The following is a 27110-nucleotide window of genomic DNA, read 5'->3' as shown; positions in this document are numbered from 1 at the left end:
GGTGTGGGTCTGTGTCTGTGTCTGTGATGTGGTATGGTGTGGTGTGGTGTGGTGTTGCTTTTCAGTTAAGCTGGGTTTATACTTTAAGCTGGGTTTATACTTTTGACACCATCACCCGCCGCAGTACGCTAGCATATTGCCACAGCTTGTGGCTGCCATCGTTCGCCAGTGCTTAGATTTATACTTTAAACTCCAGCAAGCAATCGCCTTAAACCAGCGCATGTCGGCATAAACATTTCCAGAGTTAAATTGTGTTGAACTTTCAAGATGTGCACTTGCAAATGCTGGTAATTCAGCCAATCAGAAGTAGCCACATCATTCCACAACACATATAATAGAGAGTTTTACTCATTTACTCGGTTTACTCATTCTTTGATTGTGTTTTTCCCATCCCAACCATTGCTCCACAACTGGACAAAAGCTGTGGTATGTTTTATCCTGTCTGTGGGATGATGTAAAATATCCCTTGCTACTAATGGAAAAATGTAGCGGGTTTCTCCAGAAACTGTGTCAGAATGGCTATTATGTTTGATGTCTAATAGCCAATGATTAAACAGTCAATATGCTATACTGGCGTTGCAACTTTACTTTAAATTTTAACTGCTGCATTAGCATTACTGTTGGCCATCTTAACATCTGGTAAAATTAAAATATCTATGTGGAGTCTTGAAAGTAGGTCGGCACCTGCGAGCGTTGATTTACACTTGGGACAATAACGGTAAACGCGCGGTCATGTCTGCCGGCAGTCGCCAGCTGATGCCGCCAACTGGCGTAGAGTATTACGGTGGGTGACGACTTCAAAAGTATAAACCCAGCTTGAGGCAGATGGAGACGCTTACCATTTGTGCTTCTAACAAATATTAAGATGACCAGAAACACATTGAATATACAGACACTGATATTCTAAATAAAAAATATATATTTAATATGTAAGTTTAATAGTAGAAATGTTTTATTAGTCGGAAACATCTTATAACGCAGCAAACACGGTAGTGTCCCTTTAAGACTTATTATGGTCCTGGTTTACCATGTACAGTAAAACCCCTCAAAATTGGACCATCTGTAACCCGGAACCCCTCAAAACCAGGTGTTTTTCATGGTCCCTTTTTAAATATTGGTACAGAACATAATCTCTTGTAAACTGAACACCCTAATAACTAACCTTTTTACTTGGTTACTCTCGTGTCCGGTAAAGAGGAGTTTCAATGTATTATTACATAATTGACAAGGCTTAATATGACCCTGGTTTACACTGCATTAAATTTTGCTGAGCAATATGGGTTGATTTTTCTTTAATAATAATGATGATTATATTTTTTAGGTGGTGCATATTACATGATATCTCGAAGTCTGGGGCCAGAGTATGGAGGAGCTATAGGTCTAGTGTTTTCTGTGGCCAATGCAGTGGCTGTGGCTATGTATGTTGTTGGTTTTGCGGAAACTGTCCGAGACTTACTCAAGGTTTGTAGTTGTGTCTTCAATAAACTTTGAAGTAAGTGTAGCTGGGTGTTAATGTTAGCATAATATGAAATTGCAGAAAATATGAATATCTCTATAAGTATTTTAACCTTTTCCTTAAAAATTGGGTAATCAGGGATGAGAACTTTTGGCAAAATTCTGTGTATTTTAAAGTTATTTAGATAATTTTTGTGAATCGTCCAAATCCGAGGGTTTTATTATTAATAGTTTTTGTGTGTGTGTAGGTACCTTTAATCAGTCACATAGATACATGTATTTCTCGCATACTTGACATGGTCTTTATAAAATTTTAATAACTGCACAAGCCAACACGTTTGAGAAACCAAATATTCACTGCTAGTTGACTGCACTGTGTCATGTACTGTATACATGTGTTACTTTCTGACAGTGTTTAAGTCTACATCATTTATTATTTTTAATGTAGCTTTTATTTCATTTATTTATTTTTTGACTGTAGTTTATAGGGAGAATTCTTGTCATTTCTATGAAAATATAAGCTCTATTTATTTTTTAACAGTAGCTTGTTGTGAGTTGAGATAAATTGTTGGATGTTTTATTTTCAGGTGCACAATGCGTTGATGGTAGATGAAACAAATGACATCCGGATTGTCGGAGTTATTACAATCACCTTACTTCTAGCCATTGCCATCATTGGTATGGAGTGGGAGGCTAGAGTGAGTGATTTTAGTTCTTTTTCAGATTATTCACTATTTATGGTTTTGCTATCAAATTATATTTTATTACAATAGTTGGAGTGTGTTTTTTCCTGTAGATCAGTGGTGGGATGTAGCCCAGTGGTAAAGCACTTACCTGAGGCATGGTTGGTCTAGGATCGATCCCCGTCAGTGGGCCCATTGGGCTGTTTCTCATTCCAGCCAGTGCACTACAGCTGGTAAATCAAAGGCCATGGTATGTGCTGTCCTGTCTGTAATAGGTGAATGTAAAAGATCCCATGCTACTAATAGAAAATTACCAAATGTTTGACATATAGTGGCCAATGATTAATAATCAGTGTGCTTTAGTGGTGTCGTTAAATGTTTTATTAGAATGCTCGCCTGAAGTAGATGGGTGTAAGATTGATATCACTTGGTGGACCTTTTGTTTTTCTCATTAGTTTTTTTCTTGCTTACCATCATGATATCACTTGGTGGACCTTTTGGTTTTGTCATTAGTTTTCTTCTTGCTTACCATCTTGATATCACTTGGTGGACCTTTTGTTTTTCTCTTTAGTTTTCTTCTTGCTTACCATCTTGATATCAGTTGGTGGACCTTTTGTTTTTGTCATTAGTTTTCTTCTTGCTTACCATCTTGATATCACTTGGTGGACCTTTTGTTTTTCTCATTAGTTTTCTTCTTGCTTACCATCTTGATATCACTTGGTGGAGCTTTTGTTTTTGTCATTAGTTTTCTTCTTGCTTACCATCATGATATCACTTGGTGGAGCTTTTGGTTTTCTCATTAGTTTTCTTCTTGCTTACCATCTTGATATCACTTGGTGGACCTTTTGGTTTTCTCATTAGTTTTCTTCTTGCTTACCATCTTGATATCACTTGGTGGACCTTTTGGTTTTCTCATTAGTTTTCTTCTTGCTTACCATCTTGATATCACTTGGTGGACCTTTTGGTTTTCTCATTAGTTTTCTTCTTGCTTACCATCTTGATATCACTTGGTGGACCTTTTGGTTTTGTCATTAGTTTTCTTCTTGCTTACCATCTTGATATCACTTGGTGGACCTTTTGGTTTTGTCATTAGTTTTCTTCTTGCTTACCATCTTGATATCACTTGGTGGACCTTTTGGTTTTCTCATTAGTTTTCTTCTTGCTTACCATCTTGATATCACTTGGTGGACCTTTTGGTTTTCTCATTAGTTTTCTTCTTGCTTACCATCTTGATATCACTTGGTGGACCTTTTGGTTTTCTCATTAGTTTTCTTCTTGCTTACCATCTTGATATCACTTGGTGGACCTTTTGGTTTTCTCATTAGTTTTCTTCTTGCTTACCATCTTGATATCACTTGGTGGACCTTTTGGTTTTCTCATTAGTTTTCTTCTTGCTTACCATCTTGATATCACTTGGTGGACCTTTTGGTTTTGTCATTAGTTTTCTTCTTGCTTACCATCTTGATATCACTTGGTGGACCTTTTGGTTTTGTCATTAGTTTTCTTCTTGCTTACCATCTTGATATCACTTGGTGGACCTTTTGGTTTTGTCATTAGTTTTCTTCTTGCTTACCATCTTGATATCACTTGGTGGACCTTTTGGTTTTCTCATTAGTTTTCTTCTTGCTTACCATCTTGATATCACTTGGTGGACCTTTTGGTTTTCTCATTAGTTTTCTTCTTGCTTACCATCTTGATATCACTTGGTGGACCTTTTGGTTTTGTCATTAGTTTTCTTCTTGCTTACCATCCTGGATCAAGTGTTATTTATTTCTGGGCTTTAATTAACACCGATGTATCTTTCTGGTGAGCTCCAGTTCATTGATGCAGCAAATGTTAGAGTTTAGTGAACATATAAAACCGAACGAGAAGAAGAAGATCTTGCTGTCATTTTAGGATAATAAATATGATATTAAATGTACTATCATTTTAAATTTGTCCTTTTAGAAATAATATGTACTTGTCACACAAGTCTTTTATGTGACTATACCTATATGCATATACCTGTGGTTCTTAACTTGTAATAGAAAAATGTAACAAATTTCCTCATATCAAAAGACTGTATCGGAATTACCGGTATCAAATGTTTGACACCCAGTACCCGATCATTAAATAACAGGCATTGAATTAAAAAAATGTTTTAGGATTGTCTTAATTATAAAATGATGTAATATTTAGCAATTCTGTCTCATAATTTTTACGCTTCTGACTCAAAATCTGTGATTTGCAGAAACACAGAATTCTTCTAAATTCGCAGCCTGATTAATTATTGAGCTCTAGTGAGAGTTGTTAAACAAAACCAAAACCAAAAACAGTATGCCTATTTCTGTTGCAGGCCCAGCTGATTTTGTTGGTAGTGTTACTTATTGGTCTAGTCAACTTTGTTATTGGTTCGTTCATTCCTCCCACAGAAGAGAAAAGAATTAAGGGTTTTGTTGGTTTCAGAGGTAAGCTCATCTTTTCCATTTTCTCTACTTACTGTTAGGACGTGATCAGATTTAGTAGTTTTTTTCTCATCTGCACCTGCGTCAGCATAACTTGTCTGTCATCTGACAAATTTGACATCATTACTGACAGATGTAAATGTGTGGAAGTGGGGGTGGACAGGTTTGTTTGCGTCTACTGATTTTAATAAAATCAATTTGATGGACAACGTGTGCAGAATTGAGTGTGGATGCCAAAAAATTGCCAAAATCATAAAAAATTATTTTTTGAGGCTGAAGTATTCTTTGCCTCGGCACTTTTTAAAATCTAGTTTGCTTTGCCACACACAATGAAACCTGATCTAGAATCCACCTGAATTAAGCAGCCGCCTGTGCTAAGAGGCCAAATTTTTATTATCTTAATTTAATACAAGTGATCAGGGCCCAGTTTCACAAAACATCGTAAGCCAAGTTTTGCACATAAACGTAAATCTATGACTAAATCACAATTCGTGCATTTAATGTAGTTTGAAGTACAAACATTTAATTTTCTTTGGTCTTTAAAATGCTCCATCTTCCATAATGTGTAAACGTATGACCTGAATACTTGCTAGGCACAGACTTAAACATACAATGTTTTGTGAAATGAGGCCCCTGTACTAAGCAACCATCTGTCTTAAAGGTCCACTATTTGATACTCCCTTTTGGTGGCTCCTGTATTTTAAAATGGCAATGCTGTATTTTAAAATGTATATTTTTGTCAAATAACTATAGTAAAGATAGAACAATGAGTTGGAAATGTGAGAAAAAAAAGTAGAAAAAAAAAAAAAAATCAGCAAAAAAAAAAACATATTGCATTCCTACTTCACAAGGGCTTGGTTTTGAAAATAAGTTGACAGTCAACAAATTTCATCAGTTATTGTATTTTCTCTGTTGATTATGTTTTACATATTTCTGATGCAGATAAATGAATTTTTTTTGGAAGGGACCTAAGATAGCTGTGTCCTACTTTAACATGGCTGTGTCGTACTTTAACATAGCTATGTCCTACTTTGAAACATAATGACCACTTTGAGTTTGTTTTGCTGACATCATTATATTAACCTGATAAAAGACCCACACTCATTTTATTAATTTTTTGATTGGCAAAATTATTATTATGCTTGATGTGTAACATACCTGTGTATATCCAGTGTCCTGAAAACAAAATAAGAAATTTTATTCACTATGTCAATTTGAAAACAGATTGGATGAAAATCTAGTATTGATTTTATTATGGTTGTTGTCACTGCTATCTAAAAAAGAAGTGAAAGATGCTGAAAAATATCGACTTTGTTGTCATGAAGCCACTTAACTGAATCCTTTGAGGAATTCAAATTTTTTTTCTCTTATTTTTTTTTTCCAAATATTTTCAGGTGACGTATTTTTGGAAAACTTGTCACCGAGTTTTAGAGACGGCGAGGAATTCTTCTCAGTTTTTTCTATATTTTTTCCTGCTGCAACTGGAATTCTAGCTGGAGCTAACATATCAGGTGATTTGAAAGTAAGTACAGCATTTTTTTTATTTTTTTTATTTTATTTTTTTAGTTGGAATTACATTTCGCTAATATCTTGATTCATTACAGTATTAATTCAGTGGTGCATTAATCTTGTTGGTGCAGGAGTTAGATATTTTCATCAGTATTTTTTGTCACGGTGCAGCCAATTATTGTACATACTTTTAAAAAAATAATTAGAAAAATAAATCAATAACTGTGGTTATTGTGTAGTAACTTAAGTTATTAAGAATAGAAAGTGATGGTCCAATTTTAGCTGGCTATTATTGTATTCTACAAATGTCATGGGACATAGATTGATCCCAAAGCTTAAGAAAGACACTGTTTCATTGGTTTACTGTCTCACCTTTACGAATGGCATAAACCTTTGCATTAAAGTTTAATGTTAAAGTTTAACATTTAGATCACCTTTTCACAAACTATAAGTCCTAGGTGAATGAAACTTGGTTTATAGTTGGACCAGTGGATGTTCATTACAATGCACCAAATATTTTATGGTATGCAAGCAGAACTGGCTCTGGGTGTATTAAACATTTTGCCAAATTATCTAAATAACTCCAAAATGTACAGAAATCCACCATTATTTTCAACAAAATTCGTATTCTTTCGGCAGATTAAAATAAAATTCGCCAGCTGTGTTTAAAATTCGTAATTGGCGAATTTGGCGAGTGGTAAAGCTAGCTCTGTATGCAAGACATTCTTGTTTTAAATACTGACAAAACCAAATAGCTAACATTAACCAGTTGGGAATGAGCTTTCAAACTTAATTTATTAACATGCACAAATTGTGCAAAATATAAATTTGAGATTGGGAAGTATTTATTGTTTTAAACATGATATATAATGAACATTTATGAAATGTAGTCAGTGGGGGAACTCCTGCTTCCCTTTATTACTGACATTCATGTACCTGTCTTATAAAAAAAATATTACTTTTTTTTTCAGAATGCCTCATCATCAATACCAAAAGGTACACTGCTGGGCATTCTGATATCGTCACTGGTGTACTTGCTTGTGGCGTTTCTTTTGGGTGGATGTATTGTGCGTGATGCTACGGGCTACATTGTCCCTGTTACTGTTGCTCAAGTGATGATGAGTCAGAATGTGTCAACCACAACGACTACCGCAACAGCTGCGGTGTTGACGATAGCACCAAATGTGACGCGGCTGCCGGTACCGGAGAGTGTGTTCAGAAACTGTTCCTATGCAAAAGATGGCGTATGCTTGTATGGCCTGATGAACGACTATCAGGTAATGTTCTTTGGGGCCGTCCATAATTTTCAACATTTTCACAAATGTACAAAGAGTACCCCCCCCCCCAAGTGTACATCCCCAAATGAAAAATGTTGATCGACATTTTTCATTTAAAAAAAAAAGTGTATGCTGGCTCCTTAAACCCCCCACCCCCCACCCCCCTCCCCCACTTACGGTTTGTACGCTGAAAATTATGGATGGCCCCTTAACCATTCCTAGCTTGTCTATTTTATAAATAACGTGATGCGATGTTTGTATCTGCAGTATTTCACACCCAGGTAATAGTGTCTTGTCTATTTTATAAATAACGTGATGCGATGTTTGTATCTGCAGTATTTCACACCCAGGTAATAGTGTCTTGTCTATTTTATAAATAACGTGATGCCATGTTTGTATCTGCAGTATTTCACACCCAGGTAATAGTGTGTTGTCTATTTTATAAATAACGTGATGCGATGTTTGTATCTGCAGTATTTCACACCCAGGTAATAGTGTCTTGTCTATTTTATAAATAACGTGATGCGATGTTTGTATCAGCAGTATTTCACACCCAGGTAATAGTGTCTTGTCTATTTTATAAATAACGTGATGCGATGTTTGTATCAGCAGTATTTCACACCCAGGTAATAGTGTCTTGACTTTAGTGGGTGGGACATAGCTCAGTGGTAAAGCCTGATGCGTAGTTGGTTAGGAACGATCTCTGTTGGTGGGCAACCAGTCTCTGTGGCGTCGTGGTTAAGCCATCGGACATAAGGCTGGTAGGTACAGGGTTCACAGCCCGGTACCGGCTCCCACCCAGAGCAAATTTTAACGACTCAATGGATAGGTAATAGGCCACTAGACCCTCTTCTCTCTAACTAACCATTATCAATTAACAACTAACCCACTGTCCTGGACAGGCAGCCCAGATAGCTGAGGTGTGTGCCCAGTATGGCATGCTTGAACCTTAATTGGATATAAGCACGAAAATAAATTGAAATGAAAGATCCTTTGATAAGTGACTATCAAAAAGATTAGCCCATGCAGTGATGACAGCAGGTTTCCTCTCATCTGTGTGATCCAATATGTCTGATGCTATATAACAGTAAATAAAATGTGTTGAATGCGTTGTTAAAACGTGTCTTTCTTTCTTTTGATTGTAGTGTCTCGCTCGTAGTTAATGTTTTTATTTAGATTTTTCATTAAGCGAGTTATTACAAGACAACATATTCAGTAAATAAACATACTGTATACGGTATAGCTTCTCTCTGTGATGCTGACAACATTATTATAGGGCGAAAAAAAAACACAAAGAATAAAAAAGGCCACAGTCTATGGCAATTTATATCTTAGTTATGACATTTGTTGTCATTGCCATTAAAGGCATACTGTCACTGATTTAAGGAACTTATTTCTCCAAAAATTGATAATACAAAAACATTGCATTAATTTGTGGAAACCAAATCTACCTATCACAACACCTTAACTGAACTATGTTGGAGTGAAGTCCATGTCAACCCTCTTGGCAATATTAGTTTTTGAATTATGGACTATTGCCATAATTCAATTATTTTTACGAAATATCATTAACAGGTGAAGTATAGTGGTTAAGTAGATGGTTGAATGAAGTACATTTTGGCACAAATCAAATATATATTTTTGAACAGGTAATACTTTGTTAGGCCATTTAATAGGTTAGTGGTCTTTGACAATATGCCTTTAAGTTCCAGCTCTGCTATAACTACTGATTGTTTATTTCAGGTGATGGAAATGGTTTCTGGATTTGGACCTCTGATCACGGCAGGCATTTTCTCTGCAACATTATCCTCTGCTCTTGCAAGTCTTGTATCTGCACCTAAAGTCTTCCAAGTAAGCCAACATTTCTCGTAATTCCATCTAATCAAGATGTAATCTTGTTTCATCCTTATCCAGGCCTCTTGGTAAAATAAGTGCATTCTCCCCCCCTCTACACACACACCCCCCCCCCCCCCCATCCTACGGACTGGTCCAAAATTCCCAAGAGTTGATTGGTCAAAATCTTCCATTGTATAGGGTCACCTCTTCCGATCATGTGATATTCTCTCCATTCTTTCATCTAATTAAAGTCTTTTTCAGATTGTTTTTATCAGAATGGAATGCAGAAATTATATTTTATTTGAGTGTTTTTTGTGTTTTTTTATAACTTTCTAGCTGAATGTACATATTTCTAACACTATTAACCTGAAATGGTTTCATTGCATGGTATTGTGCTTTAATTTTAACCTTTTTATTTCCATATTAATTTTGCAGTCTAATTTCTATTAGTCAAACAAAATATTTCAACAGAATTAAGGCTTGTTAATGCAATGCATTTATTTTATTTTCACATAGCTTTCTGTCAGTGTAATGCTGAAATACATGAACATTTGCAAGATTAAATTTTAATTCGCTTTTGGCTATTTTTAATAAATGACTATTTCAACATGAGTTTGCCTGTGTTCTATAAATATCACTTGTCCATTGTTCTCTCTTCATATTTCAGGCTGTGTGTAAAGACAAAATCTTCCCGTATGTTCATATCTTTGCCAAAGGGTATGGTTTGGGAGATAACCCCCGTCCTGCCTATGTTCTAGCCTTTGTTATTGGACTAGGCTTTGTTTTAATAGGTAAGAGCACACACACACACGTGATCTTTCGTATGCTTATATCTTTGCCAAAGGGTATGCGTTGGGAGATATCCCCCGTCCTGCCTACATTCTAGCCTTTGTGATTTGACTAAGCTTTGTTTTAATAAGTAAGCACACACACACACGGTCTTTCTTAGCAGAAATTAAACATGCTTAAAGGAGAGGACAATTAAGGCATTTGGCCTGGTATGCATATTCAACGATATATAATGCACATTATTGCTTAATATCAATACGTATAATCGTATAGTTAATTAATAAAACGGTTAAATGTGAAGGCTATTATATATAACGGGTGTAGCCATTTTGTACCTTCTCAATGAGTACGCCCTCTGGCGAGCTGGTGGTTATGTAATACTTAACGCGTAACATCAGGAATGAGCCTTAGAACTAGAGAAACACAATCTACCTGGTTTTTGCGGGATGATAAATAGTCATGCATTGCAATGTTCTGTAATAATACACATCCCAGTAAGCCAGTAATAAGTATATCAATATATACATATATTATTTTTCAATACAAAATAAAGTACCATTGTCAAAGTGGCTACACAACAAAACAATGAACAATGTTTTGCCCATGCATTAATCTATGTACTGAAATGATACACGGAGTGTTTTCTTAGTTAATTGGTCTACGCTGTTAGTTGCTTCTACCTGTGATTCCTAATTGGCAGGTGTGTATTTGATTGGTAACCAGACGAGCCAATTAATTGACGCTGTCTAGACACAAAAATACATACCGGTATTGTGGAATATTACCTGTCGCCCCTAAAATTGTAATGGACATGGTTTATTACTGTAAATAGTTCTGTAAAACTATTGATTAAGTAGACTTTTCCATCTAAAACCACAGAACTGACCAATTACGTAGTCCCAAAGAAAAGAAAATTATCACTTGGGTATCGTGGGTTGTCGTTTTTGCTCCAACGTAGCATATCAATAGGCCTAATAGTGTACATTTTTCCTTTGGATTATTAAACAGAGAAAAATACTATAAGCCATTTTGTTCCGTTAATGCAACTTGAAATAAATTTAGTTAAATAGTATATTATAGTATTACGTCATTTATGCTGTTTTACAAGTCAGGTTGATCAAAGAGAAGCGCCTAGTCGAAAATTACTGCTTTTGTTTACACTGTATATATAGGGGATGGTCAGGAGCTGACGTCACTTCGCCCCAAGCCAACCCACCGGACGTCACAAAAACGAAACAAAATGGCTGCCCCCAGTTAGCAGGAATAATCATGGTTTTTTATTAACTCTAAAATTACGCGTTTTTCATTTGCTAAAGTGTCAGTATATGTTGGTGGTCCGGGTATGCATCTTTCCAACACATAAGGCTCTTGTTTGAGTTGACCCTACCTTTAAAGTTTGTTTTGTTTAACGACACCACTAGAGCACATTACTTTATTTATCATCGACTGTTGGATGTGAAACATTTGGTAATTTTGACGTATAGTCTTAGATCAGACCGTGCTTCAACCAAGTGCTCTACAACTGGGCTACCACCAGCCTTTTGAATATGCTTAATGCTTAACTACTACTCGGCAAGGAAAATATTCAAAAATATTATTAACGACAGTTTCTGATAATTTAAAAACCAATCAGAATTTTGCTGTGTTGGGTAATTTTTATAATGTTTGTGATACTTATTTTTGTTTTCAGGTGACCATATATTGATGAAATGTTTGTTCGTATTTTTAGGTGATCTAAATGCTATTGCGCCTGTGATATCAAATTTCTTCTTAATGGCATACACACTTATCAACTATTCCTGTTTCGATGCCTCCCTAGCCCGGTCTCCAGGTATGTAAATACTTGGTTTCTCTTCTTGTTTTAAACAATACATCAACAAGCACCTTTCATTAGCTATAACGATATGTCTGCTGGAAAATTGTCAAATAAAAAATGAAATTGGCTGACATTAAATAACTATATACCATTATTTAAACTGATTGAATCTACTTTATGGCTATTTTAATCTTTTACTTACAAAGCATTTATTTGTTTGCTTTTCTTTGGTCTGTTTTTAAAGTTAATTTTGGATAAATGTGTAGTAAAATGGATTTATGTGGTAAAATTAAATATTAATTTCTAAACATTATAATTTGCATTGATTTTTAAGGTGCTTTGTTCTCTTACAACGCTAGTAATTTTGTCTAAACATGGTTTCTTTCTGGTAATAGTACTTAGTTTTTCACATCTAATTTATTTTTGAATTTATAATCACCTACCAATTTGTCTTGCACCCCAGAATCCAGAATTATATATTTTATATGTGTCTTGCTTATAAAGCTTTAGAATCTAGACTCTAATCTCAAATGATACCACACATAAACAGTTTGTATGGTATTGCTATGATGTTAAAAAAAAGAAAGAAATGTTTTATTTAACGACACACTCAACACATTTTATTTACGGTTATATAGCGTCAGACACATGGTTAAGGACCACACAGATTTTGAGAGGAAACCTGCTGTCGTCACTACATGGGCTACTCTTTCCGATTAGCAACAAGGGATCTTTTATTTGCGCTTCCCACAGGCAGGATAGCACAAACCATGGCCTTTGTTGAACCAGTTATGGATCACTGGTTGGTGCAAGTGGTTTACACCTGGTTTGAGCCTTGACCACGACGCCACCGAGGCCGGTGCTATCACGTTAAAGTCTCAGACTCTATTAGTCTTGATTTTAAACTCTAATAGCCCAGTGGTAAAGCGTTCGCTTGATGTGTGGTCGGTCTAGGATCGATCCCCGTCGGTGGACCCATTGAGCTATTTCTTGTTCCAGCCAGTGCTCCACAACTGGTGTAACAAAGGCTGTGGTATGTATTATCCTATCTGTGGGATGGTGCATATAAAAGATCCCTTGCTGCTGATCGAAAAGAGTAGCCCATGAAGTGGAGGCAGCGGGTTTCCTTTCTCAATATCTGTGTGGTTCTTAACCATATGTCTGACGCCATATAACCGTAAATAAAATGTGTTGAGTGTGCGTCGTTAAATAAAACATTTCCTTCCTTCTAAACTAAAGTTTTATAAGCACCAGGTTAGAGATTTTCAAAGCTATCTTAGTGCTACGACACTTGCCATAGCCTACGGCGCTTTTACGCTATCGTAGCACCAAGTTAGCTTTCAAAATATGGGCCAACGCCTGGTATCGCCTACTTTAGATACTCGGCCAACTACATAGAAATTTAATTTAAATAGTTTTTTTGCTTTCATTCAGGCTGGAGACCTGCATTCCGTTTTTACAACATGTGGATAAGTTTGATTGGAGCACTGATCTGCCTCATGGTGATGTTTGTGATAAACTGGTGGACAGCTCTCATCACACTGGGCATCGTCAGTGCCTTGTTTGTGTATGTCCATTACACAAAGCCAGGTTAGTGTCCCTTTTACATAAAACCAGATTCGTGTACATCCTTTACACAAAGCCAAGTTCGTGTATGTCCATTGCACAAAGTCAGGTTAGTGTACGTCCATTACACAAAGCCAGGTTAGTGTACGTCTATTACACAAAGCCAGGTTAGTGTACATCACTATGTCCTTTCCCAAAGCCAGGTTAGTGTACGTCCATTACACAAAGCCAGGTTAGTGTACGTCCATTACACAAAGCCAGGTTAGTGTACGTCCATTACACAAAGCCAGGTTAGTGTACGTCCATCACACAAAGCCAGATTAGTGTACGTCCATTACACAAAGCCAGGTTAGTGTACACCCATTACACAAAGCCAGGTTAGTGTACGTCCATTACACAAAGCCAGGTTAGTATACGTCCATTACACAAAGCCAGGTTAGTGTACGTCACTATGTCCTTACACTAAGCCAGGTTAGTGTAAATCCTTTAAACAAAGCCAGGTTAGTGTAAATCCTTTAAACAAAGCCAGATTAGTGTACATCACTATGTCCTTTCACAAAGCCAGGTTAGTGTACGTCCATTACACAAAGCCAGGTTAGTGTACGTCCATTACACAAAGCCAGGTTAGTGTACGTCCATTACACAAAGCCAGGTTAGTGTATGTCCATTACACAAAGCCAGGTTAGTGTACGTCCATTACACAAAGCCAGGTTAGTGTACGTCCATTACACAAAGCCAGGTTAGTGTACGTCCATTACACAAAGCCAGGTTAGTGTACGTCCATTACACAAAGCCAGGTTAGTGTACGTCCATTACACAAAGCCAGGTTAGTGTACGTCACTATGTCCTTACACTAAGCCAGGTTAGTGTAAATCCTTTAAACAAAGCCAGGTTAGTGTACATCACTATGTCCTTTCACAAAGCCAGGTTAGTGTACGTCCATTACACAAAGCCAGGTTAGTGTACGTCCATTACACAAAGCCAGGTTAGTGTACGTCCATTACACAAAGCCAGGTTAGTGTATGTCCATTACACAAAGCCAGGTTAGTGTACGTCCATTACACAAAGCCAGGTTAGTGTACGTCCATTACACAAAGCCAGGTTAGTGTACATCACTATGTCCTTTCACAAAGCCAGGTTAGTGTACGTCCATTACACAAAGCCAGGTTAGTGTACATCCATTACACAAAGCCAGGTTAGTGTACGTCCATTACACAAAGCCAGCTTAGTGTACGTCCATTACACAAAGCCAGGTTAGTGTACGTCCATTACACAAAGCCAGGTTAGTGTACGTCCATCACACAAAGCCAGATTAGTGTACGTCCATTACACAAAGCCAGGTTAGTGTACACCCATTACACAAAGCCAGGTTAGTGTACGTCCATTACACAAAGCCAGGTTAGTATACGTCCATTACACAAAGCCAGGTTAGTGTACGTCACTATGTCCTTACACTAAGCCAGGTTAGTGTAAATCCTTTAAACAAAGCCAGGTTAGTGTAAATCCTTTAAACAAAGCCAGATTAGTGTACATCACTATGTCCTTTCACAAAGCCAGGTTAGTGTACGTCCATTACACAAAGCCAGGTTAGTGTGCGTCCATTACACAAAGCCAGGTTAGTGTACGTCACTATGTCCTTACACTAAGCCAGGTTAGTGTAAATCCTTTAAACAAAGCCAGGTTAGTGTACATCACTATGTCCTTTCACAAAGCCAGGTTAGTGTACATCCATTACACAAAGCCAGGTTAGTGTACGTCCATTACACAAAGCCAGGTTAGTGTACGTCCATTACACAAAGCCAGTTTAGTGTACGTCCATTACACAAAGCCAGGTTAGTGTACGTCCATTACACAAAGCCAGGTTAGTGTACGTCCATTACACAAAGCCAGGTTAGTGTACGTCCATTACACAAAGCCAGGTTAGTGTACGTCCATTACACAAAGCCAGGTTAGTGTACGTCCATTACACAAAGCCAGGTTAGTGTACGTCCATTACACAAAGCCAGGTTAGTGTACGTCACTATGTCCTTACACTAAGCCAGGTTAGTGTAAATCCTTTAAACAAAGCCAGGTTAGTGTACATCACTATGTCCTTTCACAAAGCCAGGTTAGTGTACGTCCATTACACAAAGCCAGGTTAGTGTACGTCCATTACACAAAGCCAGGTTAGTGTACGTCCATTACACAAAGCCAGGTTAGTGTATGTCCATTACACAAAGCCAGGTTAGTGTACGTCCATTACACAAAGCCAGGTTAGTGTACGTCCATTACACAAAGCCAGGTTAGTGTACATCACTATGTCCTTTCACAAAGCCAGGTTAGTGTACGTCCATTACACAAAGCCAGGTTAGTGTACATCCATTACACAAAGCCAGGTTAGTGTACGTCCATTACACAAAGCCAGGTTAGTGTACGTCCATTACACAAAGCCAGGTTAGTGTACGTCCATTACACAAAGCCAGGTTAGTGTACGTCACTATGTCCTTACACTAAGCCAGGTTAGTGTAAATCCTTTAAACAAAGCCAGATCAGTGTTTTCCCACTACAGATGAGAAAAAGGAAGAAACCAGTACAGATGAATTATAATTACTGGTATGGAATTGTGATTCAGATTGTGTTAGACTTAGATATATGTTTTGTGTTCATCAAATAATCCATTGTAGAAACAAGTTAACCAATGCATTGCAAGAAAACAACCTCAACTATAAAACAATTGTACTGATTGCTTTGTTTTCAGATGTTAATTGGGGTTCGTCCACTCAAGCCCATGTTTATCGTAATGCCCTCCAAGCGACACTCAAACTTATATCTGTAGAAGATCATATCAAGAATTTCAGGTAGGCAGACAACTTCATAATTACACATTAGTAGATATTGAGCATATTTTTGATCAAATCCTGTTAACCTACAAGTTAAATTAAACTTAAGTCAAATAGTTAAAAACTAGCAGCAGAATTTTACAAAGCCTTTACAAAGCCTTTTTTGTCACAAGCGTTAACTACATACAGTTAACAAACAGTCTTTGTTAATTTGGCCTTAAATTCTTAATCATTAGTTTTAGTGTGGTAATTATTTAGGTTTTATGAAATGTGAAGGAATAAAAATGGGTTTATGGTTTTGACATATGAAGTTACAGCCCTCAAAATTCAGATTATATTTAGTACACATAATAACAACGGAAATACCTGCTAATGATAAAAATGCCTACACATAAATTTTGCAACAGTTTTTTGTGGTGTCACTGCTGATTGCTGTCGCAAACTTAGAGGGCTGAAGTTTGTAATTTGAAAAATAGCAGCTCAAACGTGATTATACTCTGAACTGTGTTAATTTAGATAAAGAATAAAAGATTTTTTAAAAATCAAATTGAAATGTTAATCAGGTCAGTGAAACTGAAGATGAAGAAATAAAAGAAAGTAACTGATTTGTTCTTGTTTCAGACCCCAAGTGCTAGTGCTGTCTGGACACCCAGATAACCGTCCTGCTCTAGTGGACTTTGTGTCTCACATCACCAAAAAAATCAGCTTGATGGTGTGTGGACACATCATTGTGGTAAGTTATTAACCTTAATTAGGGGAGGGACATAGCCCAGTGGTAAAGCATTCACTTGATGAGCGGTCGGTCTAGGATCGATCCCCATCGGTGGACCCATTGGGCTATTTCTCGTTCCAGCCAGTGCTCCATAACTGGTGTAACAAAGGCCGTGGTATGTACTGTCCTGTCTGGGATGGTGTATATAAAAGATCCCTTGCTGGTAATCGAAAAGAGTAGCCCATGAAGTGGCGACAGCGGGTTTTCTCTCTCATTATCTGTGTGGTCCTTAACCATATGTTTAACGCCATATAACCGTAAATAAAATGTGTTGAGTGTGTTAAATAAAACATTTCTTTCTTTCATTAACCTTAATTGTACCACGCTTAGGTTTTGTTACCATTGACAAACGTGTGCAATAAATCTGTATAACTTTGTAACCCCATCTCTCACTAAGCATCATGCAATGTCACTTAGGGTGTGGTACAAGTCAGTTATGGTATAAACTTATGTTTTGTTAGGGCACTCGGTTGTTTTTATTTCATACCCTCAAAATATTTTATGGCAAAAAACCTGAAGGTGCACATAAAAGATCCCTTGCTGCTAATGGGAAAAATATAACAGGTTTCCTCTGAAGATAATTAAATTTTTTTTTTTTTTTACATCCAGTAGCCATAAATTAATCAATGTGCTTTAGTGCTGTCATCGGTCCAGCCAGAGCACCACAACTGGTATATCAAAGGCCATGGTATGTGCTATCCTATCAGTGGGATTGTGCATATAAAAGATCCCTTGCTACTAATTGAAAAATGTAGCAGGTTTTCTCTCTTTAAGACTATATGTCAAAATTACCAAATGTTTGACATCCAATAGCCGATGATTAATAAATCAATGTGTTCTAGTGGTGTCATTAAATAAAAGAAACTTTTAACTTTTTAGTGGGCACTGTCATGAAATAAAACATTTTGACTTTATCTCTTTTTTTCAGAGATTTCTTTCTTCCTTAAATCAGTGAAATATATCAAAAATAGATAAAGGTTTACAAGTATATTTTTGTAATTTTTTCTAAGCTTACAAATATATTTTGATTTTTTTTTTGTATTCAGGGACCACCAAATGAAAACTCGCGGAAGATAATCAACACCAAATCTGCATATGCTAGGCTGCACAAGAAAAAGATCAGAGCTTTCTATGCCGCTATCACTTCTCCAAATTTCAGGCTGGGAGCACAGAATTTGATGCAGGTGAGGTTTTGTGTTTTCTTGATTATGATGGGTGGGACATATCCCAGTGGTAAATCGTTTGCTTGATGTGTGGTCGGTCTGGGATTGATCCCCATCAGTGGGCCCATTGGGCTATTTCTCGCTCCAGCCAGTGCACCACGACTGGTATATCAAAGGTAGTGGTATGTGCTATACTGTCTGTGGAATGGTGCATATAAAAGATCCCTTGCTGCTAATCGAAAAGAATAGCTCATGAAGTGACGACAGCGGGTTTCCTCTCTCAGTATCTGTTGGTCCTTAACCATATGTCCGACACCATATAACCGTCAATAAAATGTGTTGAGTGTGTCGTTAAATAAAACATTTCCATCCTGATTATGACTGGCTGCAGATCATTCCTTTCTTTTGGGGTGACTGGTATGTGTTGTCTTGTCTCTTAAAGTGGATAATAAAGTTAATATTTTGTTAATTGAACAATATAATATGGTATAAGCATTACGTGTGGTAGTGGGGTGGGATATAGCCCAGTGGTAAACTTCTCGCCTGATTTGCGGTTGGTCTAGTATTGATTGCCATTGGTGGGCCCATTGGGATATGTTTCATTGCAACCAGTACACCACAACTGGGTATATATATATCAAAGGCTGTGGTATGTCCTGTCTGTGCAATGGTGAATTATAAAATGAAAAAAGTAGCAGGTTTTCTCTGATGACTACTGTCGTAATTACTGTCTGACATCGAACGGCAGACTATTAATTAATCAATGTGCTCTAGTGGTGCTGTTAAACAAAACTAACTTTATCTTTCAAGTAATACGTGCCTCTGAAAATTGTATGCACAATCAATTTTTGTTCTCCTAAATCTTGTGCAAGTCTAGTTTTACGTAACCCATTTTCTGGTTGTGTACAATAATTTGAAAGGTCATAGCAAATGGAAATGGTGCCTAAACATTTTCACTTCTTCGAAACCAGAAATAACATTTTTGCATTGAGATGTTGATAAATTTACATGTTAATTATTAGTCCCCCACCAGTCCAACCAGAGGGGACAATAGGTTTTGTCTCTGACCTTCTGTTCATCCATCTGTCTGTAGGTCTGTCTGTCTATCTGTCCATCTGTCCCACATATAGTTTTCCGGACTTTTCTTCCCCAATGTTCTCAGGATATTGAGCAGAAATTTTGTGCATTGTTGTATTGTATACTGTTACAAATCAATTTTGACTGAGTTACGGCCCTTAAACTTAGGAAAGATGAAAGTTTCTTGAGCCCTGAAGGGGACATGTATTGCTTTAGCAATATTCTCAAAATGCTTGTTTGTGTTTGTAATAAAGAATCTCTATTTTGCAGACTGTGGGTTTGGGGAAGATGCAGCCCAACACACTGATCATGGGGTTCAAATCCGACTGGAGGAATGTTCAACCGACGGAAGTCGTAGATTACTTCAACGTTATACAGTTCGTTACTGTCTACATTTCTATTGTTACTCAGTGTTTGCATGGTTTCGTTTCCTTTAATGGTCATTTATTTTTAATGCAGTGCATAAGTTTTTTTTTTTTTTTTAAAGAGTTAGCTTTCAATGCAGTCCTCTGAAAATTACCAGAATAGTTGTTTTGTTCGCACAAAACTAATTTTATGTTAAATTTAAAACATAATTTACTCAGTCATGAAGGTTAATGCAAAAACAAAATGGGTTATTCGATTCCCATTGGTGGGCCCATTGGGCCATTTTTCGTTTCAGCCAGTGTACCACGACTGGTATATCAAAGGCCGTGATATGTGCTATCCTGTCTGTGGGATGGTGCATAAAAAAGATCCCTTGCTACTGATGGAAAAATGTAGCACATTTCCTCTTTATGACTGTGTCAAAATGACATTCAATAGCTGATGATTAATAAATCAATGTTCTCTAGTGGTGTTGTTAAACAAAACAAACTTTAAAACTTTGGACATATCCTGTTTCAGTGATAATTTATGTCTAATAGTTTTGTTTATATGTTACAATGAGTCATTTATTAAAGTACCATTCTCTATTTGTGTTACAGTGATGCATTTGACATGAAGTATGGTGTGGGCATCTTGAGGCTACAGGAAGGATTCGGTCTTGACTTGGACATGGAGACGACTCTTCTAAACGACTACAACACAGAAGATGGTGGGTTATCTCTCTTTGATCACTTTACTAATAAATGTTATGTTTGGTCCATGCTTCTGTTAATAAATATCATTAATAATAAAAAATATATATATTGTTAAAAATAACTACATTGTGAATAAAACTAGATGTTTTGTTAATAAAAATAATTAGATTTTTAATGAAGTTAATTATATTCTTAATGATAATAACTCTATTTGTAATGAAAATAGCTATTATTAATGGGCATAGTTCTGGAATAATATGAGATATAACGTGTAAAATTGTTGTGAATGATGCCCAGTTTGGTTTAGCATGAAAAAGTTGGAACATAACGTGGTTATGGCACCCCATTTATAGGTTTAAATTTACATAATGTTATCTTTAATATAAGCACTTGGTATCTTGCAGTATATTTGCATACTTTGAATGCAAGTTGTTTGATAATAATATCTATAGTATGGCATGATGCACATTTAATGCAAAGTGTGAGTTTCAGATTTTCTCTTCTGAATATTAAGATAGTTTGAATTGCAGGTATATTGCCTTGTTATACTTTATTGGCAAGTGATTTTATTTTTTTCCAATTTTATCTAATTTTACATAGCATGGTTTGTCTATATATTTTCATATATTCTGTTTTTATTTACTTCCTTTCTGTAAACACATTTGACCAATATATTGGATAATTCACTGTGTGATTTGACAACTAACCCAATAAATAGGGCTGCATTAAAGACACCCTAGGGAAGCCTGTAGATGTGCTATTGTAGTATGTTTTGATAAGGACCATTTGAACAACAAACCATGGTTAACATATATATATTCTCTAAATATTTGCACTCTAAGTAACTTCTTTTTTTTTAATGTAGAAGCCATAGTACCTGTGGGTTGTTTTATTGCCAATAAGTTAACTTGTGAATATGTGATTCAGTGTATCTTGATTACTGACACTAAAGATGATAAATCAAAGAACAGACTTTAGGTCCAAAACCCCCACCTTATTTGGGTCTACGTCTGGTGAGGATGGTACCTGTTTTTAAAAAAAACCTGCACTGAATTGAATGTGACAGAATGTGAGATAACTGTGCTGGCATGAAAAAACAGATCCAGACCCAGACACTCTTTTGTTGTGTTTTGGGCCAAAATCTGCATGATGCTAGCAGAACATACTGCCTGATGGAAGCCTCCTAATTAAATCAGTATTTTCCCTGCCCACTATTATACTAATAACAGGGCTATAATGTGAGCTATGGGATATGATTCATATAGATTAGCTCCTCACTGTTAAAATAATTGTCAATTTCATATTGAGCAGTAAAAACTCATTTATATCTCAGTGTGTTTTTGTTTTTCAGAAGTGTACAAAAAATATTAAGTTTCAAGTTTAAAAAGATAAAGAAAAACATTGTATAACATCCAAACATTATCATTGGATTTGTTAAATTTATTACCTATGAAGCAAAAATTATTGTGCAGCATTTGTCTGTCATTGACCTTAATTGATGTTTTATTAAGGTGCCATGTACTGTAAGTGAAAAAATTAGTGGGCTATCTATTGCTGTGCTTCAATAATTATCAGCTTTAGAAACAAACTCAGAGTTGCTAGTTTAATTTTTTTTTAAATTTCATGTTTTATGTACTGCATATGAAAAAAAATATAATGATAAAATGAAGTTCTTTGGTAATGATCAACCTTAAAAACTACTTCTGGTTTGCTAGTTTTATTTCATTTTTATTTATGTATTGTGTACTGCATTTGAAAAAAAACCTCAGTGATAAAACGGAATGAAGGCAGTGATGTTTTTATGTTGTGTGCTCTCTAACTGACGTTCATGTTTTAGATCGAATTCTCAGTTTCCCTCATAAGCTACCAGGTAAGCTGTGGACAAGTAGGGAGCTGGTGTTAGTCTAACGTGTCGCACTATGTTTCATATTTCTCTTCAGTTTATTGTTTTCATCCCCAACTTCCCCCACCACCCCCTAAAAAAAGAGAAAAAAGAAAGAAAAAGATTTTGATGTAAAGCTGATTATTGATTTTATGTACTAAATAATGGAATAAATGTGTGTGTGCGCGTGCGTGCGTGTGTGGTGTGTGTGTGCACGTGCATGCGTGACTGAAATGTTGTTTTTAAAAAAAGAAAGTACTTGTAACATGTCAAATATTATTTCAGATATTCAGTGTATTGTTATTATACCTGCATGTCCACTGTAGGTCATGAAAAGTATAAATACATATATAATGTGAATTTAAAAACCCCCACCAAAAACCCATTGAATATTATACATAATATATAATAACTATTATACCATTATGAATGACTGAAAAATGTGTATTAAAGTGCTGGAAATATTTAGGACTTTTCATGCTAACACATTCTGCTCGATTTCTCATTTGAGTGCAGTGAATTAATGTAGAACTCTTATATAATTAAAACTTGTGAGTAGTTAAGATCTAACATATAGCTTTATTATTGTTGACATCTTGAACTGTTGGTTATTATTTACAAACACCAAGCAGTGTAACATAACTGCTGCTGATTTAATTAATTTACCGGTCATTTATAATAAAAATATGCCCATATAATCCCAAAATAACAGTTTGATATGGTCCTTCATTCAGTTGATGCGAGTGGCCAGTAACATGGAACTAGATAGATGATGGCATTTAATTTTTAAAAAATATGACAGGATGGGAACCAGTGAAATCAGGTGCTTGAGGCTGTTCAAATATTACGTAATGCTATTTTTGTAAAAATTAGACACCCACTCCCTTGTAACGTCCCATAATGCTAGACCATACACCCCCCAAAAAATATTATGTAACACTCAGAGATACTCTCCCCCCCCCCCCCCCCCAACACGCAAACAAAGCAACGTGACAATGTTTATTTATACCCATGTGTACTATGATGACGTCATTAAAGTGAAGTATTGCTGTACGATGAAAAAAACGCAGGTTTTAACTTGTGCCATTTTAATTGATCACCGTCTTGGTTGACAAAGAAAATGTTTACATTTACCTCTAAAAACCTACATTATATATTGTTGTCATGGCATGGCACGTTTAAGAGAAAACAAAATTGTGTTACGTAACACTGTTCAATACACCCCCACCCCTTGTAACGACACTTATGCTTGGACTTACACCCCCCACCCCCTTAAATGTTACGTAATATTTGAATGGCCCCTTGTGACACTACTGAATACTGAACACAGTAATGTATGTTTATAATTTCACAAAGTTTTCAAATTGTGTTCTCACAGAATAACACTGTACATGTAGCTTTGTATTTTTGCAAGTCAGCAATTTTTCTAGTGTACCTATAAAAAAAGTATTATGTTTTAATTTAACTTAGTGTACCTGTACAAACAACATTCTGTTTTAATTTAAATAGTGTACCTGTACAACAACATTTCTGTTTTAATTTAAATAGTCTTCCTTTACAAAACTGCAATGTTTTAATTCTGTGTACCTGTACAAACAATATTCTGTTTAAATTTAAATAGTCCTCCTGTAGAACAACATAATAATGTACCTATTCTATTGTAATTTAAATAGTGTACCTGTACAACAACATTCTATTGTAATTTAAATAGTGTACCTATACAAACTTCGTTCTGTTGTAATTTAGTGTTGGCTACCTGCACAAATATAATTTTTGATAACCACTTCATCATTGTATCAAACAGGACCTTACCTAGCCTAAAATAATTAGGGGTAGTCGAACTCCCGGTGTGACCCCTATTTAATCATTTAATATTTAGATATTTATGTTCTGATCATTCACCCGCATCATATAGTTTTTATGATCCAAATGATAAAAGACCTGAATGACTCTTTTTAAATTTCTGATAATCTTTTTAACATCTATGTTGTTGTCTTCCTGTTTTTAAAATTCTCATTGCCACGGTTTTTGTATTGCATTCTCATGCACATCTGTTATTGGTACATTGGTCTACATCCAAACTGGATCCATGTGCAACATGTATTTCGGAAGGAAGGAAGGAAACGTTTTATTTAACGACACACTCAACACATTTTATTTACGGTTATTTTTACATACCATGGCCTTTGATATGCCAGTCGTGGCACACTCGCTGGAACGAGAAATAGCCCAATGGGCCCACCGACGGGGATCGATGCCAGACCGACCGCGCATCAAGCGAGCGCTCTACCACTGGACTACGTCCTGCCCCATGTATTTGTGATTAACTAGATGTAGATGCACTGATGTCCTTATAAAACTATTGTTTGATATAATGAGATTATATAATAAACAGTTTATAAAAAGGTCCATGACTATCAGATCTTTATCAGGCGTAGAATTTGGGGATTTTGTTTTCAATATTCCATCAAAATCATAAACACGATTTTATATAGATATTCTGGGATTCCAGCTCATCTTACGTTTCGGACCCAAAATCTGGGATTTGTGAAAGCACTGAATCGTGTTAAATTTGCAGCCTGATTTACTATTATTATAGTTACTGTCCAACTTAAAACAGTTCATCTTTTGGGGGTAGGGAAGCTAGAGGCCTTTTTTTCGATCTGGCACAAAGTAATAATTATGTTTTTTTTAGAACAGCCTAGACTAATGAAGAATGCCGATTTCGAAAATTACTTTCATTTCTTTAATGGATTAATTAAAATATTTTATACAGGATAGTACTGTGTAATGTATTTAATAAAAGAAAAAGATGACACCCCTCCCCCTTTAAGAAAACAAAAAAGCCCAACAAAAAAACTTGAACTTGTTAGTTGTCAACTATCAAAATTTATTGTCAATGAAGCCAGTCAGTTGCACATGTTTCCCTGTTGGATGCATCCACTGTACATTGATTTTTAGTTATTATTTTCATTTGTCGGTTTTTACTTTCTGCATTTTTCAATCTTGGACTTGTATTGATTATTTTATTTTTGTCTCGGATGTGATAAACACAAAATTATTTTTGGACTGCATGTCTGTATTGTTTTTTTGTTGTATTATCATGTATTTACAGCATGCAGTTTGAACCTTTAAATATTGATAACCTTTTTGTGTGATTTTTTGTTTTACTTTCTTTAATTTTATTTAAGCATGACACAGCTTTATAATTATTGTTGTTAACTTGTATGTTGTAGTACGAGAAGCAGAAAATATAATATAGTGTATAGAGTACATGTAGAGAAAGATAGAACAAGTAGTACCTAATAGTAAAATTAAATGAAAGGTGCTTTGTAATATGGTATTGAAAATATCTTTGTTATTTTAAGTGACAAAAGATTGGTTAGTATTCACTATTGTTCCAGTACTCAGGAATGTGAGAGCTACATGTAAATGTGCTTTTCCATTTCGTCTTTAAAACCCCCCACCAAAAAACCCACCGATGCACCTTTTGGCTGATGGAGACTGCCTCACCGCATACAAGAGTTAGATCGAACGTAGTATCACACAATTGCAAGTAGTATTTGCACATAGTACATTCCCTTGGCTGGATTTCGTCAGCTTCGCTGCGATTGGCCAGTTTTGTCCAATCCAAGATATGCTTTTTTGAAGCCTTTGTTCGACTTGGGAAGAAAGTAAGCTTTTTTGTTCCAACCCCTCTCACATCCCTGAGTATTACTACAGCATATTAGTCACAAGTATCGTTACGGTATACACACAAAACTCATTCTGTGTTGGAGCCAGTACCAGGATGAGAATCTAGCACAACCAAACTTGAAGCTGACACATATAGCTTAACCACTGTACTGCCAAGAATAGCCACGCAACTTCACTACGGAACACAGACTTTTACGTGTTTGCAAGATATGTACAATTTGTAATATATCTTGAACAGAATGTGATATATTATATTACCCATATAGTTAAAATTATCGTGGTACATATCAAAGTGATACGTCCCACTAGAATGCCACGTTGGACTACAAAACACACAGACTGTTATGTGTATGCAAGATATATACAATTTGTAATATATCCTGAACAGAATGTGATATATTATATTACCCATATAGTTAAAATTATCGTGGTACATATCAAAGTGATATGTCCCACTAGGACGCCAAGTGGGGCGTAATACTTCGACGTCACATAATGACGTCATCGATTGGCACTCTACGACCTTACATGATTGTCAACTGAAGTTACAGAATGTCATATGCAGTTATGACCTTAAGCTATCATTAGTAGTTCACATGTATTGTATTTCTAATTAATGATATGACACGTGGACCTACAATTTGTTTTTAATCTCGTACCGTCGGGTTCATGCAAAATTAAATGCATAGACGTTAGTATTACCTGTCTTGTTTTTCAGTCTTGCATGGATGAGATCAGCTGAATTATTTGTTTCTGGGAAAAAATTACCTATGAAGTCTAGTGGATTCTTATAACAATTACATGGGAATTTGTTTTTACAAAAACTTGTTTCAATTATTTTAATTTACTGATATTCTCTTGATGAACATGGTTTATAAGAAATGAGGTGAGTTTTGCCTTTCCAAGCATTAACTTAAACCTACAGTTATTGTTACACTAAATATTGTTGTCATGCGTGGTGCAATCCAGAGATATTTCTTCAGAACCAGGAACTTGGAAGTCTTAGAACCATGAATTTTTATCAAAATGACTAGTAGCAAATTTATTTATGCCAAATTTAGAAAATCATGATTTTAAGTATGTTCTGTGCTCTGTATTTTTACCTGTAGTGGCACACAGCCTGAAGGACAAAACCACTAAAATTCAAGCTCATATTGCTAGACAAGACTGAGTTCAAAGGATGTTTGATGGTGATGGGGGACATAGCCCAGTGGTAAAGCGCTCACTTGATGCACAGTCGATCTAGGATCGATCCCCATCAATGG

The 27110-nt window shown here is 36.0% G+C and overlaps 1 protein-coding gene across 1 annotated transcript in view; it reads left to right on the top strand.

The window, feature by feature from the left end:
- Positions 1 to 27110, top strand: part of LOC121386365 (solute carrier family 12 member 2-like) — a 66457-nt gene that overhangs the window by 30840 nt on the left and 8507 nt on the right. Inside the window, 14 exon segments of the mRNA XM_041517252.1 lie at positions 1322 to 1461; positions 2043 to 2153; positions 4474 to 4585; positions 5977 to 6104; positions 7063 to 7368; positions 9112 to 9219; positions 9872 to 9995; positions 11723 to 11824; positions 13244 to 13399; positions 16113 to 16212; positions 16816 to 16927; positions 18013 to 18150; positions 19477 to 19583; positions 20172 to 20281. Of these exon segments, the coding sequence (XP_041373186.1) occupies positions 1322 to 1461; positions 2043 to 2153; positions 4474 to 4585; positions 5977 to 6104; positions 7063 to 7368; positions 9112 to 9219; positions 9872 to 9995; positions 11723 to 11824; positions 13244 to 13399; positions 16113 to 16212; positions 16816 to 16927; positions 18013 to 18150; positions 19477 to 19583; positions 20172 to 20281 (1854 nt within the window).

The sequence above is a fragment of the Gigantopelta aegis genome, chromosome 2, assembly GCF_016097555.1.
Source record: "Gigantopelta aegis isolate Gae_Host chromosome 2, Gae_host_genome, whole genome shotgun sequence".
Taxonomy (NCBI): Eukaryota; Metazoa; Mollusca; class Gastropoda; order Neomphalida; family Peltospiridae; genus Gigantopelta; species Gigantopelta aegis.
Note: the sequence above shows the minus strand (reverse complement) of the source record. Positions and strands in the feature narration are given on the sequence as shown.